The sequence below is a fragment of the Erigeron canadensis genome, chromosome 3 (assembly GCF_010389155.1).
Source record: "Erigeron canadensis isolate Cc75 chromosome 3, C_canadensis_v1, whole genome shotgun sequence".
Lineage (NCBI taxonomy): Eukaryota > Viridiplantae > Streptophyta > Magnoliopsida > Asterales > Asteraceae > Erigeron > Erigeron canadensis.
Genome location: NC_057763.1, coordinates 28,263,905 through 28,281,257, shown reverse-complemented (window position 1 = coordinate 28,281,257; position 17,353 = coordinate 28,263,905). Strand labels below are relative to the sequence as shown.

The 17,353-nt window shown below is 34.6% G+C and overlaps 2 protein-coding genes across 3 annotated transcripts; both read left to right on the top strand.

The window, feature by feature from the left end:
* Positions 1-707: 707 nt before the first annotated feature.
* LOC122592789 (fatty acid amide hydrolase-like) lies at positions 708-7,591 on the top strand. 2 transcript variants are annotated; one of them, XM_043765101.1, is made up of 20 exons: positions 708-902; positions 996-1,105; positions 1,741-1,801; positions 2,003-2,190; positions 2,267-2,396; positions 2,984-3,061; positions 3,139-3,286; positions 3,897-4,009; positions 4,094-4,169; positions 4,257-4,328; positions 4,489-4,540; positions 4,738-4,818; positions 4,912-4,995; positions 5,108-5,211; positions 5,349-5,441; positions 5,554-5,622; positions 5,715-5,779; positions 6,588-6,649; positions 6,807-6,902; positions 7,163-7,591. In XM_043765101.1, the coding sequence occupies exons 1-20, from the start codon at positions 812-814 to the stop codon at positions 7,223-7,225; spliced, it is 1,836 nt and encodes a 611-aa protein (XP_043621036.1). In that variant the 5' UTR covers positions 708-811; the 3' UTR covers positions 7,226-7,591. The 2 variants fall into 2 exon arrangements, with proteins under 2 accessions (XP_043621036.1, XP_043621038.1); XM_043765103.1 differs by lacking the exons at positions 708-902; positions 1,741-1,801 and having other exon boundaries at positions 1,025-1,105.
* A 1,961-nt stretch (positions 7,592-9,552) lies between these two features.
* LOC122591836 (fatty acid amide hydrolase-like) lies at positions 9,553-17,126 on the top strand. Its single transcript, XM_043764067.1, has 21 exons — positions 9,553-9,757; positions 12,274-12,408; positions 12,711-12,820; positions 12,931-12,991; positions 13,391-13,581; positions 13,663-13,792; positions 14,039-14,116; positions 14,187-14,334; positions 14,563-14,675; positions 14,755-14,830; positions 14,977-15,048; positions 15,115-15,166; positions 15,270-15,350; positions 15,423-15,506; positions 15,597-15,700; positions 15,994-16,086; positions 16,263-16,331; positions 16,410-16,474; positions 16,591-16,652; positions 16,721-16,816; positions 17,038-17,126. Exons 1-21 carry the CDS (start codon positions 9,553-9,555, stop codon positions 17,050-17,052), a joined length of 2,040 nt encoding a protein of 679 aa, XP_043620002.1. The 3' UTR covers positions 17,053-17,126.
* The last annotated feature ends 227 nt before the right edge of the window (positions 17,127-17,353 follow it).

Sequence of the window (17,353 nt, the reverse complement as noted above, 5' to 3'; positions counted from 1 at the left end):
TTTTGTATTGTTCAGTTTGTCGGTTTTCCGGTTCGGTTTGGATCGGTTTCGGTTTTTTCTATAGTTTTTCTTTTAACGTTTTTTGTTTATTATGTTATAAATTTAACTTTCAATGGTTAAGAAAAAAAAATGATATAGAAACTAAAATATAGATATGTTTTTTATTAACTAATTATTTTTTTAGGTGTTAAAATTGGTATAACTTTTATAAAACGAATTGATTTTAGTGTATGTTTTCATGTAAAACATACAAGTTATATAGATTTGTACACTAAAAAGACAAAAAGTTTAAATATATTAACATATTTATAAATTATAATTAATATATATAAATGTAAAATGGGATTAATATAAAATAAATTAAAATATCTTTGGTTCGGTTTGGTTCAGTTCGGTTTTTGATCGGTTTTTGGCATATGAAACCGAAACTCGAACCGATCCGTTCGATTTTAGAAAACGAAAGCTAAACCAATGGGTTTCCTTCAGTTTTCGGTTTTGTCGGTTTTTCGGATTTTAGTTTTCCGGTTCGATTTTTGATCAATCCCGTGTTTTCTAAGCCAAACTTGTAAATAAGGGACCCATTAAGCAGTTATCCATCAATCGGTCTCTTTCAGATTTTGACTTTTACGTAACCAAACAACGTAAAGACACTCTAAAATATTCCAATAAAAGAAAGTCATCGTTTCTAGATTGCCTCCTTAGTAAAGATATCTGATATGATATGATATATATTTCCCTTATCATTTTATTTGCCTGCCTTATACTAGAACTTTTCATCCAATAATAATAATTTGATTAAGTTTAGAAAAAGATGATATTTGGAAAGAAAAAGAAAATCTCTATGATTCCAGCCAGTGAAGTTAACTTGACTCAAGTCAACTATGATTTACAAAAACTCCAAGGTTACTACTTTATTATTTTCATTAATCTTAATAATATGTATATATATTCATATTCATAATAACGTCTTATATGGAACGTGTTGGATATTGCAGCTCCACGTTTGAGTGGAATATGGCTCAAGATGTTTGCTTATTTGATCGAATTCCCTTTTATCGGTTCATGCATCATTAGTCACTTGAAAAATCAGAACAAAATGGATGAGGTATTTGCAATTCTTATAATGTTTGTTTTTGTCTAAAAGCAGACAATGTAAAATACTAGTACAAGGAACTTACTTGATGTTATGTGTTCACATATTCTAAAATTTTTACAAGGATGCTCCATTTATGTGGCCTATATGTAACATAGATAATTAGATACGTTACCTGTATCGATACATGTTTTAAAGTTTATTACCCGGTAATAGTATAGATTTTGAAGGTTTACTACGCTTTTATGCAAGTTTACCGCTTGAGCTGGTGACCGTTACCATATTACTTATATTAGGATAGATTATGGAATGGACTACCTATAACTATTTACAGGGTATATGTTGGCGACTTTAGTGTTGTCGGCCAGTTAGTGTGATTGTGATTTACTTGAAACCAAGGGATTCCAGGTTAAGCTCAACAATAAGTTAGGAGTTATTAGATTTGATTGTGATTGTGTTAGTTGAAACCTGGTTGTTTAAAACATATAAACAAGAATTCACATATACCCTAATGCAATTAGTAACGTCTTGCTTTATATAATTGTATAGATATAGATATAGATGTGATGTGTTAAATATGAAATTTTAAGGTGAATTCTGTTTAGGTATTGGATGATGATTAGTGTTGGAATGATATTTATCTACAGATGCTAAGGAATAGTGTGATACCTGAGCCACCAATGTTTAAACCTGAGTTTCGTCCTCAAGGTTTTTACCACACTTTATTTTCCATTTTTTATGAATTAGTTATGCTGTTTCTTGACCAGAGATACTTTATTTTCGTATGTGTATCCAAAATGCCCGATAAACCAAGTGGTTATATGTTTGCCGTTTAGAGGGAAAAATGTCTGTAATGCATTAAAGGCGGCACTCATAAATGTAACCTGGTTGTTTAACTAATGAATTTAGAACAAGAAGCTGGAGTGGTTTGTCTTGAAGAAGAAGCAAAACCTGCAGATCGAGTTGAATCGGCTATGAGGTGTCTTCCACGTTTTGATCCTGCAAGCAGTTGGAATTCTGAATCAACTTCTTTCCGTTACTGGAAGATACGTGATTATGCATATGCTTACTGGTCGGGGCATACCACACCTTCAATAGTAAGCTGCCTAAAACTGTCATACTTTCTAGTTTTGTTTAGTTCTGCTGAAATAGGGACCCTCGTGGCTTAAATAGGTTGCTGAACATGTCATCTCAGCAGTGGAAGAATGTAAGAATATGGTACCCCAAATTCCTTTAATGATTTCATTCGATGCCGAGGAAATAAGAAAGCAAGCTGCGGCATCTACCCAAAGGTTTAAGGAAGGTATTGATTGTTATCAGGTTCATGCTCATAGAATTTAAGGACTGGTGCATGAAAATGTAATTCTCCTGTTATGTTATTGTAAGGCTACCACATCAGTGACAAGGTGTTCTTCCCACAAACACTTTTAGCCCACAACAACAACATATTCATCCTTCTTAATTCTTACAAACACCCACATAATTTCCACACCATACCCCATACTCCTACATTGCAACTTTTGTCATCTACCTCCATCCTTCTCCACAAACGCCCAAGGATGGATACCTAACTCTCAAAACCTCCATTGTATGTATACAACTGTCAATTCATTCTGTTGTATGTATCCGGTGACCACTTCACCAGATAACAAGTATTTTTTTGATGACATGGCTCTATGACAGCCCTATAATCTGCCATTTCATTAAAAGCAGTGTGATGTCAACAATTTGCATACAGCAGAAAACTTCGAAGGTTTGATGCGTACAATAGAGGTTTTGAGAGTTGATTCCATACTTGCATACATTAGCAAACGATACAAGTATAATAACAGCATTCATGCGCTTGTCCCTGAGTTAAATCACAGGTCATTTACTAAAATTTGGTTGCAGGTAATCCTTTGTCGAATTTGGATGGCATATTCATGGCAGTAAAGGATGATATAGATTGCTATCCATATCCATCTAAAGGTATTTGCTCTGCCTTTTGAATTGCTATCTAACTTTCATTTATTAGTAAAAAATTGTTTAATGGTTAAGTTTAACAGGTGGAACAACATGGTTGCATGACACACGCCCTGTTAAGCAGGACGGAGTTGCAGTATCTAGGTTAAGAAGCTGTGGTGTGATCTTTATCGGGAAGGCCACTATGCATGAGTTGGGCATGGGAGATACAGGACTGAATCCACATCATGGGTAAGGTGTACTCTTGCATCTTGATTCTTGAAAGTGTACATATGATATAGTTCAGGTTATAAGTGATACAGAACATTAGAAACTTCTTATCGGATTTAATTTTTTTTCCAATCCTAAAAGTATATTTATCAATATTATGGGTGTTGGCCTAAAAAAAGCAATGTAGTTGGCCTAAAAAAAGAAATGTAGTTTCACTTTTGTTTCAGTGTATGTGTATGCGACATACTCCATTATACATCCATGTATGCAACCTACTTTCAATATTGTCCGAATATCAACATACAAAATTTGTTTACCGGACCAAAAAAAATATGATGATGTGCTGTCATAAGAATAGTCAGTGTAGCTAGTCCACATCAGGATCTAGAAAGGAGAAACAAAGCTAAAAGCCTTAGAAAATGTTTTTACCGGTTTATCCAGTAAGCTTAGACAATGTTTTTACCGGTTCAACCAGTAAGCGGTAAAGAATTGTTGGTATTGGAACAAAATTTGAAAGCACATTACATGCATTAGAAAAATAATGAAAGAACAATGCATTTGTATAGCTAAAAGCTTTAATTCTTATTTTGGTGACTGAATTCAGGATAAACTTTTTTTGTTCACATGACAGTACACCAAGAAATCCACATGACCCACTAAGGTATACAGGTGGATCTTCATCAGGATCTGCAGCTATTGTAGCTGCTGGAATATGTCCTGCTGCACTTGGATCAGATGGCGGAGGTTGTATGAACTTCGAGTAGGCTTTTATGCATGGACATACATTTTCACTCGTAATCACTCAATAAAGTGCTCTTAAAATGGCAGGTTCAATTCGAATTCCTGCATCCCTTTGTGGTATTGTCGGATTGAAGACAACTTATGGTAGAACCGATATGACAGGGTGAGTTTTATCAATCATAAAATACTAATATACCTTTAAACTCTCATTTATTGCAGTTCTTTTCACAAAGTCAACCATCTTTTGCAGATGTGTATGTGGTTTCGGGACAGTAGAGGCTATTGGACCAATGGCGTCAAGTGTTGATGATGTCATGCTGGTGTATGTGATTAGCTTTGTTCAAGCATTTTTTCTGAATTTTTCTTGTGTCACCCTTTTATATTGTAAATGGAATTTTGACCTAAATAGATCATATATCTCATATCCTCACATTTGTGACGAGTGCATGTAACAAACAATATTTCTTGATCTCCTTTTATAGGCATGCAGCAATGTTGGGATCCTCTCCTGCTGAGAAAATCAGCTTAAGACCGGTAACTAGAGTACCATTAACCTTTACATGTTGTGCATTGATGTGTTCTTGTAGTTGGATAAATTTATTTTAATTCACAAGTGTAATATGTATATCACTTGCCCTTCTGCTCTAATTTTCTTCATCTTATATATGTATTTTTAACAGCAAACTGTACTAAAAATACTTTATAACAGAATCATGCCATGTTAAATGCAGCCCATCCCTTGCTTGCCAAATTTATCTTCAAATGAGAGTTCAATTGCTAGCTTCCGAATGCGATTAGGGAAATACACAGAGGTGATTTTTTTGCATTCAAATGTTTTTACATTGCAGCAGGTCTATTTGATCTGATAGTGTATGTGGTATTAATCATGTGTATCACTTGTTCAGTGGTTCAATGACGTAAACTCACCTGACGTATCTGGTGTGTGTGGAAATGTTCTTACATCATTATCAGAGATGCATGGCTGTGAAGTATGTCTATATAATTATACATGTTAATTCTTCACCTTACTGCAACTATATTTTATCGATTACATACATGAAGGTTCTTTCTCAAATCAGCTTTGCTTTTTTGTGGTTCAAGATAGTCGAGATTACTATACCAGAGCTTCAACAGATGCGCTTGGTCAATGTCGTTTCGTATGGTTCTGAATCACTATGCTCTTTAGTCCCCGAATGCCAAAAGGGGTATGTTTATTCTAGGTTTGAGATTCTTCCACGAATTTCTGTGATTTTGTTCAGGGGAGTGCTCCTCTCCTCATCTTCCTATTCCGGATTTCATGGATTGTGTTATTAGTTATTTTCTTCTCTTGCCTCTCATGCAGGGAATTTCAAAAACTTGCACTGGATAGTCGTATAAATATGACAATTTTTAAGTCATTCACAGCCTCAGATTATGTTGCTGCCCAACGTCTAAGGTAACACAACCTTTGTGTAATAAACTTAATTTCTTGTATGCAGGACCTCCATTGTGCAATTCAGTTGCAATTTATGACAGGTAGTAATACTATCTGGTGTCAACTGTTACAGGCGGAGATTAATGTATTTTCACATGGAAATCTTCAAGAAAGTTGACATCATTGTGACTCCGACAACTGGGTATGATGGGTCGGGCATTGGATTATTTTCACAAACTCTAATCTTTGTATATGCTATTTTTTTATCAATCTAACTATATGCTTCTTTTTTAGCATGACCGCACCGATTATTCACCCTAATGCACTCAGTTGTGGTGAATCAGATCTCGAGGTTACAGGTACATTTTTAACCATACGACTGATAATACTAAGTTCATCACCAGGTCATTTCAATTATGAATAATAGAATTCTCAACCCTTATAAAGGTTGCGTGTTTGTTAAGCATCAGGATCATCCTCCTATATCCCATAAAAATACATGTAATAATCAAATCCGGTAAGTTAGGGGTGGCCAAATGGGTTGGTTGGGGTTCATGTGAAAACAGCCAAACAGGTACTTTTTGTGCAGGTCAAAATCGGCCGGGTGGGTATTGGTAATTTTACTTTTGGCGACTAGCACCTTGCTAGTTTGCCGTTTATTAATAAAATTCTTTAGCCGTTCTAAAAAAAAACGGCCGGGTGGGTAGGGTTGACATAAAGATATTTTTTTCCCAGATCTTAAATTTAAAAATAGTGTGTTAGAAATCAAAATCATATCATTACAATAAGTGTCTTATTTTTTTTATAACTAAGGCAGTTTAAGAGGTTGTGTGCCTTTAAAACACACCTTTGGCTGTTTCAACTCTTTGACCCATTTGACTTCTTTCTCTTTTATGATTTTTCTCATTTGACCTATTTGAGATAAAAGATAACCCAAATCGAAAAAAATATAGGTAAATGGGTCAGAGTTACCCATGCCCACATCTGTTGTTTTCCTCTTCAGTTGTGCTTGCTTTCTGAGTACGAGTCGAAAGTCCATTTGTTCATAGCGGGTCCCATTTATTAGTTATATTCAAATGGGACCCACAAAAGCGAAATGAATAAGACTATAACCAATGGACCTTAAAATGTCTGGTAAATTTACATTATGTGGTTTTCTTTTCTTAGGTAACCTGATGAAATTTGTGGTCACAGCAAATGTTCTTGGATTTCCAGCCATTTCTATCCCTGTAAGTTTTGTTTGTGACTGAATTAATGCAAAGTCATTCTCCACGAAAACTACAAGATTTTCAGACGTTTGTTTATTATAGCACACGTTACTGGCATTTTGAAGTCTAACCCTGCCTTTTAAAACAAGAGTTTTTTGACATTATCGTGCCTGAGCAGGTTGGTTATGATAAGCAAGGACTCCCTATAGGATTGCAACTGATAGGACAACCTTGGGCTGAAGCTACAATTATCCGTTTGGCTTCTGCCATAGAGGTAACAATTGATCCTATGCAAATAGTTGATCTTTAAACTCTAAGGTCAAATTGACCAATTTAAAGTAACTAAATATGAATTTGTCACCAAGTTTAGTGTATTTTCAAAAACATCTCCAAACTCAAAGATAGTTGCATACTTACATCAATTAAAACTGCAGATAATAATTCATTTGACCTTAGAAGTTCAAAGCATAGGCTAGAAATACAATGATTAGCGGCCACTAACTCAAAGAGTCTGTTGACTCTTTTCATTTTCAGAAACGGTGGAGTGAACATAAGAAGAAGCCTGTAATATATTTTGATGTTCTGAAGGGTAAGTGAGAAACAAGGGACGTTGATCACTACTCATGGTCATGATGAATTACTGAATGATGGATTCTTGACTTCCCAACATCATTCCAAAATTATAAACTTTTAGTTGATACATTTAGAGTTAGAAGAGTAGCTCGTTAGATAGTTGACGCAATAAGTGCTGGTAAAGGCCGGGACAAATAGAAAGAGAGATGAGACATTACATATTCTGATCGCTATATATAGTTGCTTAGTTGATGGGTGATTATGATGATAGAATGTTTATATGAACACAATGTTGTTCTCGTGCTAAATGTGATACTGATGATTTTCACTGGAATAGTTACGTGTTACTATATTATGAGGTATAATGAAAAATTAGTGGTCACTCCTAAATAAGCCTATGATAGAAATTGAATCTAAGGCCTTTTGTGAGAAACTGAATCATTCCGTATTACAGAATCATTTGGTGATGGTTAAAGTTATGGTTATCCTTTCAGTATCTAACTTGTGTCAATTTCTCGCTAGTAATGTCTTGCTAGAGGTTTAATAATAATAATAATAATAATAATAATAATAATAATAATAATAACAACACTAATAATAATAATAATAATAATAATAATAATAATAATAATAACAACACTAATAATAATAACTAGAACAATACCCGTGTGTTGCTCGGGTCAAACTTGATTAAACACATTTATAACTTACACTATATAATTTACATAGCTTTATATACCATATTAAACATAGAAGAGGGATATTGATTATGTTAAAACCAAAATTAGTAGCTAATGAACTAACAATTTTTTTTTATTAAAACTAAAATGGAAAATAAAATGAATGTTCTAATCCAATTACACGTTACCCTGTCGCGAAGTTCAATCCATAATGTTAGTTAAATACACGTTGTAACCCTGTTGCAAAGATTAAAAAAAAAACGGGTCTAATATAATTTTTGACTTAAGGCACATTAACATTATGACACAATACAAAAGTTTGACTTTCAACTTTATCTTCTCATCCATAAGTATTGTTGGCTACTTGCCTGCCTACCTTTCGTCATCGTTTTTAACTATATTACTGTAATATTAAGGGCTTAAGGCACACTTACTATAATCACCATCTTCAACAGCTGTATCGAAAATCTGGTCTCACCGCACCGTTGAGATCCAAAAATCAATAACCACCACCCAAGTTCACAACCACCTGCTCGAAAATATCATTCACCCACTTGCTCGTTTTTCTGGCGACGAATGTGTAGCCGGAGAAGAAGGAGGAACGCAAAGAATGGCTGGTGGTTGTGACGATTGTCTCCCATTTTAGAAGAAAAATTTGTACGGATAGTAACAATTTGAAAGAGAATGGTGTTTCTAGTAATTCTTCCAAAAGTCTTTGCAAAAGTAGGAACGCCGGTGTTACCTACTTCGCTATTTCATCCAAGTTCGGCATTCTCAACACCGGACTTGCAATAGGTGGCCGCAACTCTTTTCCAGGTGGCTTTGTGAGAAGAGTGGAACTCAAAGCCGGCGTTGCCATCACCGATCTTATCCTTTTTCCTTCAAATCCGGTGTTCACAACACCAGACTTCTTTTATTCTTCAAAGCTAAGTCGGTCTTCACTGGAATACTCTTTCTAAGTTTTGATTGTTTATGTTATTATTTTGTAGGTAATAAAATGATCAAAATATTCTCAAATACATAATACTAAGTTTAATATTCAGTATAAGATAAATGAAGAAGACGACTTCGAATATTTCAGATAAATGCATTTTGTTGAGAATGAGAAGATGGAATCTTGAAAGTGCAATTTTTTTTTTAGTTTTGTAGATGAAAAACATATGGGAGAAAGTGTCAAATAGAAAGATTGAGTATTGAGGTAGGTTAAGGTATCATCATTATACTGCATGTATTTTCAATAAAAAAAAAGGATTATTAATTCCAAATTTAAACAACTTTACATGAATTGTTACGATTATATCGAACTTTAATCTTATGCATTGTACATAATGACCTTTCAAATATCGAACTTTGAGTTCCACTTTCTCCCATATGTTTTTCATCTACAACACTAAAAAAAAATTGCACTTTCAAGATTCCATCTTCTCATTCTCAACAAAATGCATTTATCTGAAATATTCGATGTCGTCTTCTTCATCTATCTTATACTGAATATTAAACTTAGTATTATGTATTTGAGAATATTTTGATCATTTTATTACCTACAAAATAATAACATAAACAATCAAAACTTAGAAAGAGTATTCCGGTGAAGACCGACTTAGCTTTGAAGAATAAAAGAAGTCTGGTGTTGTGAACACCGGATTTGAAGGAAAAAGGATAAGATCGGTGATGACAACGTCGGCTTTGAGTTCCACTCTTTTCACAAAGCCACCTGGAAAAGAGTTGCGGCCACCTATTGCAAGTCCGGTGTTGAGAATGCCGAACTTGGATGAAATGGCGAAGTCAGGTGTTACCAACACCGGCGTTCCTACTTTTGCAAAGACTTTTGGAAGAATTACTAGAAACATCATTCTCTTTCAAATTGTTACTATCCGTATAAATTTTTCTTCTATACTCCGTATAAATATTTATATTTACATATAGACCCGCCGGCAGATTTCGATATGATGGTTATTCGCGCGCCCATAACCTCCAGATCAGATACATGATGAAGATGAGATTTTTGATCAGATTCAAAGCACAATTGCAACATTTCAGGGGATTTGATTGCTTTATTTGCTTTATCACATGTTATTAAATTGTAATATACTTTGAGTGTTATAAACCTTGATTTCTGGATCAATAATACGACAATCGACCATTTTCAATCAATAGTATATGAACTATTAAGAAAAAAGAATTGAATATAGAAGAGATGAATCATGGATAGCAGAAATATGTATTGTATATCTTAATATGTGTGCGTTGTTACTTGCTAGACTCATATTGAAACAATGATATCTATATATAATGCATCACTTCTTATCAGGAGTAAACTAAATCTCCGTTTTAAATGGTAATTTACGCCTTTACGGAATTGGCGTTCCTATAAGTAAATTATCACGTTCCTATTATCATCACAACTATACTTGCGCTTTAAATGGAGGAATTTAAACGGCCATGATTGATAATCAATTGGATTGGATGGATGAGATTTAATAAAATTAAAACTAACCAGCAGCAATATATAGTTATAATAATAATAATAGTAATAATAATAATAATAATAATAATAATAATAATAATAATAATAATTTCAAAATTTTGGAAAAAAATGATTGAAAAAGATCAAAGTAATAGAATCCCAAGAAACCTTTGAAGACATCAAAACATACATTCAAGAAATGAGAGAAGATATCCTTCAAAACAGCAGGTGAAATAAATCAAACACCTCGATGAATTCTGAAGATAATTATCTAGTTGGAGAATCTCGATAGCTAACCGAAGAAATACCTTTGGAAAATATTTTTGATGAAATGGAAGAAATGTTAATTATACGTTTTACGGATAAAGAAATCTCCGACAACACTAGATTAGAAAAATCAATTGTTAAAAAAGATCCTACCCTCCAACAATAGTCATCAATATGGTGCGGGAATCATAAAGGACAACTGTCTACTTGAATTAAAAATTCAATATAGAGACATGAATAAACACATCAAAAGACACATGTATGCTTGCATAAAACAAGCATGTTACCCTTAAGTTTTAAGGAAGAGCCTCAAGTTTCAAGAAAGAATCTAGTTTTCTTAACTTTTCAAATTTCTAATTGTACCATTGTATAATAATAATAATAATAATAATAATAATAATAATAATGTTCAAAAATGATAATGCATTACGAATTTACGATCAAAGGTGCTGGGTTACTGCTTTCTAAAACATAGCTTTTTGCTCTCAAATCTTAATAATCATGTCTAACTTACCAAGGGAGAAAATTCAATATTACTTGTATTCGATCCTAATAAAACTAGTTAATAGCAAATAGTTGTTTCTAAACCTTAGATTCTATATCTAAATAACCTTGATGCAACTATATATCCCATCATAAAATGAATTGAAGCTGTGAGGGATACATATATAGAGCGAATTGACAGCAAGGAGGGCATGAGTTAATATGATCGTTTAAAATGACATAAATTCATAGGAGTAGAGTAGATGAATAACACTTATTGTAAGATTTAAAAAGTAGCTTTAAAAGTTTTTGCATTGCGGGAGGAAGACGAGTACTGATGTTACAAATACACGAAGGGACGTGTCAAAAATAGTAGCCGCGGCGGGTTGTGACGGGTGGAACTATGTTGAAAACTTAAAACCGAAGAGGGTCTTGGCCCTAAAGAATCTATATTGTATAGATCGATAAAGATAGATGGCATATTGTTGATGATATAGATATGAATATAAAGAGAGGTTAGTGTTTTTATGTATACATGTTTTGAAGAAATTAAAGGGTATAATTGTCTACTTCAAACTAAAAAGTAAGATTGGGTATATTTGTTATTTAAATTTTTAATTGGGTATATATGTAATTTAGATGTTGTATTTTGGTATATATGCAAATATCCCTTTATATATTGTTGTGTTATAGTTCTAAAAAAACTCATAATAGACCAGTTAGTCTTTGCGTGTGTTGCAACTCCTTTTTTTTTTTTATCAACTTGCGTGTGTTCAAATCCCACCATGCCACACTGTTTTTTCTTTTTTAATTCTCTTTTATTTGTTTTGTTTTTTGTTTTTGCGTAGGCTTTTGGCTGTTTGAAATCCATCAGCTCTATTTTTTACTCAACACTGAGAATGTGAGGAGATAAAATGGAAAAATTAAATGTTCAATATGAGTTGTGTACAAAAATGTATAATAATCAAAGTAAAGTGCATGGAAAATGAATGAAAGATAGGCAGTTAAACCAGCTACCACCAACTTCTTCACACTTCCCACATTTGCCTCACTTCCATCATCAAAACAACAAACTTCTCACTTTCCTACACATTCTGACGTCAACGTTCGTCATCACTACAACCGATGTGTCAACTTTAGCCTTATTTATACGTAACTCTTCTGAAGCGCACCAGCAGTGGTAACTGTTGAATGCAGATACAAGTGTTGGACAAGTTTCTCTCAAGTGAAAATGGGGAAGAAGATTGTCATGATACCTGCCAACGAAGTTGATTTGATCAAAGTCAAGTATGACCCTGGCGCAATTGAAGGTTCTGGTTCATTTTCTTGTTCTTTCACTTTTCTAGGTCGTGCTTGAATGGCCAGTGGTGTGATTTCGATATCCATATGCCATATTTACAAATTTGGACCCTTCAAAACAAAACAAAAAAACGGTTAGATATATGTAAAATATATTCATTAGTATTACAGAAACTGTTATGAATAAACATGCCTTGAGACAACTGAATTCTTAGGAAACTGTGGCCTTGTATGATTGCGCGTACTGAACTAACTCAAATTCATCCTTCTTTACATTACCAAAAAACTGGACATAATGTTGGATATGTTGCAGCTCCTGATTTGTCTGGGATATGGCTAAGGCTTTTTGTCATGTTGGTTGAAATGCCATTGATTGGTCCTGTTATAGTCAGTTACTTGAAGAAAAAGAACAAGATACAAGAGGTTTGTTGTTACTACCATAATATTCATGATCATCTGAGTAGTACTAAGTTATGCAACTTGATTTCGCACACATTATATTTGGTCACTTACACTTGATCTATGTTATGCAGATGTTAAGGGATACTGTGATACCAGAACCACCTATGTTTCGACCTGAATTTCCTCCTCAAGGTCTAAACTTCCCTGTTTTGTGTGCTGGTGTTAAATCAGAAAAAGATAATAATGGTTCACTACAATAAAAATACTGCTTAGTTTTACGAGTTCTTTTTTATAGACGACAAAGCATAATGTGCATTTCTAAAAAACTTCCATTTTGTATCAGATACCCTTTTTTATCTGTTTGAATCGGCGTACTTTTACATGGTGCCTTTGACATTTAGATGAAAAACCTGTGATGCAAGTTGACATATAGGTCAAGGAGGTTTTCTCATAATTGATTTGTAACATAAAACTAGAACCCTGTTTTGGCATATCCTCAAAAAGTTGCTGGCTTGAACACATACTACTGACTAATCACCTAAGCTCCTACAGGCCTCTAAGTGATCCCTTATGTTTTAAATTCAATATCAGAACAAGAATCAGGAGTGGTTTGTTTCAATGAAGACGAAAAATCTCAGGACCGAGTTGAATCAGCATTTGCATGTCTTCCCCACTACGATCCTGCTACCAGATGGCATTCTGAGATTAACACGCCCTTCCGCTACTGGAAGATTTGTGATTATGCATATTCATACAGGTCAAAGATCACAACCCCATCAATGGTAGGTGATCACCTAAAACTTGGCCCATATGCCAGTCCTCTGTAATTCTTCTTAAAAAGAGAATTCACTTTAAGTCAACAGGTTGCAGAGTATGTCATTTCCGCAATTGAAGAATCCAGCAATGTGAAACCGCCAACACCTTTGTTGATTTCTTTTGATGCTGCAGATTTAAGAAAGCAGGCTGCGGCGTCAACCCATCGGTTTGAGGAAGGTGCATATACGTCTCCATTTTGATAGATACGAGTACACTGCACCAGTATAGATCTAAGTAGAACATAAACTTACTGCGTGTGGCTAACTCTTGTCTTTTTTCTGTAATATTTACATTATTGATGGAATTTTACACGTTTTTTTTAGATGTGTAGCAACAAGAGTAGGCATATTACATACTTGTCAGTCATGTAGTTTATCACCAACACTTTTATCCCTGTCATTGCTCATTGGCCGGGTTGTATAGGAAAACCGCTGTCGGCTTTGGATGGTATCTTCGTAGCAATCAAGGATGATATAGATTGCTATCCCCATCCATCTAATGGTATAGAAATATCCTACTTTCAATTAACTAGATATTATCTATAGAGCTTAGTGTTTGTTTGATTCAACAGGTGGAACGACATGGTTCCACAAGGTACACAGGGTTGAGAAGGATGCAGTTTGCGTATCAAGGTTAAGAAGTTGTGGAGTGATTTTTGTTGGAAAGGCCAATATGCATGAATATGGACAAGGAACTACTGGAAATAACGTAAATAACGGGTAAGCTTTATAGGGAATATATAACGAAATAGTAAGGCAGTGGAAAAACTAAATCCCTTCACTACAGAACTAAGATAAGTATCTATACTAATATGCATGTATAGTGTTAGTGTTTACATTTTACAATTTTGGAGGTTTCAGCTATTTCTTAGTTCCTTCACTATGAAACTTTGACTCAAGTAGTCACTTTTGACTTACCTGATTGACATGAAGTTCCTAAAATTATAGAACGACCAGAAATCCACATAATCCAGAGAGGTACACAGGTGGATCTTCATCAGGATCAGCAGCGATTGTAGCTTCTGGAATATGTTCAGCTGCATTAGGAACAGATTGTGGAGGTTGTTTGTACACATACAGAGATACTTACTGCATTTTTTTCATAAATCCCGGAGCTTATATACATGTTAATATTCACAGGTTCAGTCCGTATTCCCTCTTCTCTATGTGGTGTTGTGGGATTAAAAACAACATATGGACGTATTGACCTTAGAGGGTAAGTTCCTGAAACTGTTCTAATAAGAGCCAGATCTTTAGTTCACGGACTCGGTGCATAAAGCTATAAGCCTATAAGTATATAACTTTATTAATATTATCACATGTTTGTAACTATAAGAGCCAGATCTTGATTCCTATTGTCAGGGTTTTATGCGAGTGGGGGACAGTAGAAACTATAGGACCAATTGCATCCAGTGTTGAGGACATCATGATGATGTAAGTAACTCGGTCTAGATCATGTTCATGAAAAGCGCCACTGATTATGTTCATTGCTTTCTTTAGGTATGCTGCAATTTTAGGTGCCTCTCCTGCTGATAAACTGAGCCTCAGGCCGGTATTCAGACTACTGTTTTCAGCAGTGTTAAATGTCATACAATTCATAAGTAAAGAGTTGTTGTCCAATATATACTAGTGATATGTAATTTATGTGTTTGTAGTCCCTGTCGAATTTGCCTGATCTATCATCACATGAGTATTCTACTATTCTGGAATCAGTGCGATTGGGGAAGTACACAGAGGTGACTAGTCTCTGGTTTGAGATCATGAAAGTGTCTACACTATATACTTAATAGCATATGTCTATTCTGCAGTGGTTTAATGATGTCCTTTCAACTGATATCTCAACTAAGTGTGCGAATATTCTTAATCTTTTATCAGAAACTCATGGCTGTAAAGTACGTATACTCAAATATTTAAAATCAACAGCATAAAACTATTTATATATTAAGGAAATCATCCTATTGCACTCAACTTCTTTGTTGAAGATAGTGGAAGTTGTCATACCTGAGCTTCAACAGATACGAACGTCGCATCTTGTTTCAGTAGGAGCTGAATCATTAGCCTCACTACAGCCACACTGTCACAATGGGTACGTATAAACCAAATATTAAGGATTCTATCTTTACTTTGATTTTGTGGTTTATTGTATTTGGTCGAAAGCCAAACCAACTATTTGGGGATAAAACACTTGTTATTGTGTTGCTTTTATATTGATTATAACTTACCAATGCGGTTCCGGGGATCGGGGTGTTCCCTCCAAGCTACACCTTTTGGATATTGATTATAACTTACTCAAATCCTATCATCGTATACAGCACAAAAACGCTTGTTATTGTGTTGCTTATATTGATTATAACTCATAATTCCTATCTTCGTATACAGGAACGATAAGAAACTAACACTCGACACACGGACTAATCTTGCACTTTTCCGGTCATTCACAGGGTCAGACTATGTTGCTGCCCAGCGTCTCAGGTGGTGCTAACTTATCTTCAACTTATCATGGTCTTCTACTCTTCTTTTACAATGTATCACTATGTAGCACAAGCCCATCCAAAACTAAAGTTTGACTATTAAGGGCCAATTTTTTTTCCTGACTCCATTCCTAATGTCAATATTTTCTTTGTTTAACCTTGCACGATTGAGTACAGGCGCAGGGCAATGTACTATCACATGGAGGTATTCAAGATGGTTGACGTCATAGTAACTCCAACAACCGGGTAAATATCAACATTACTAATTCACTTACGGTTTATAATGTTCCATAGTGAAAAACAGAGTCTTGTGTGTTTGCTTAGCATGACTGCTCCTGTAATTCGTCGAAGTTCACTCACAACGGGCGAGACAAATATGAAGGTAACAGGTAGGTCAAGTAACAATCTGGCATTATATATAAGCTGACATGTCCTACAGAATGATCTAAAGCAGCCTTGCACCTTATTCTATCTTTTTTACTATGAGGTGGCGCTCATTTTTCAGGTAACTTGATGCGCTTTATCCTAGCAGGGAATCTTCTAGGACTACCAGCCATTTCTGTACCAGTAAGTACTTTTTTATATGTACTTGGTAAATTTAGCACCATATGTATCACCAAAACTACTTTTGGCAGGTTGGTTATGACAAGCAAGGGCTTCCAATCGGTTTGCAGATCATAGGCCGCCCTTGGGAGGAAGCTACCATTCTGCGTTTGGCTGCTGCATTCGAGGTACACTTAATTCTAATTCCACATAAAATATTCATCAACAATATCACAAGTATCCAAAAAAGAAGGCCTCAACTTTGACTGGTATAACACTGAATGGGCCATTCAGGATATATACTGTATATATCCTAAAAACCGTGAATCGGTTTCCGTGCGACTTTCTTTAATTTCTTTTCTTCCTTCTACTATTTATGCCCCTAAGCTCTAATACTCTTACAATGAAGGTCCTCATCAGCTAACGATCGTTAATTTTGTTCGAGTGTTTAACGGAAGTTACGAAAATTGTTGCAAATCACGTCCTTTTTTCTAACAGGGGGTACGTCCTTTTCTCTAACGGGTCTTAATGATCGTTAAATGCTATTTGGGTTTCTAAATTGACGGATTGACTTATGTTACACTTTTGTAACTAATATCAAACATTACTTCTAACTTAACAAAAGTTTAATTACACTATGTTAAACTTCTTTCACTTTTATGTTGTATGGCAACTACAATTCAATGACAAATCACTAACAATATTGTAAATGATCCTAAAAGCAT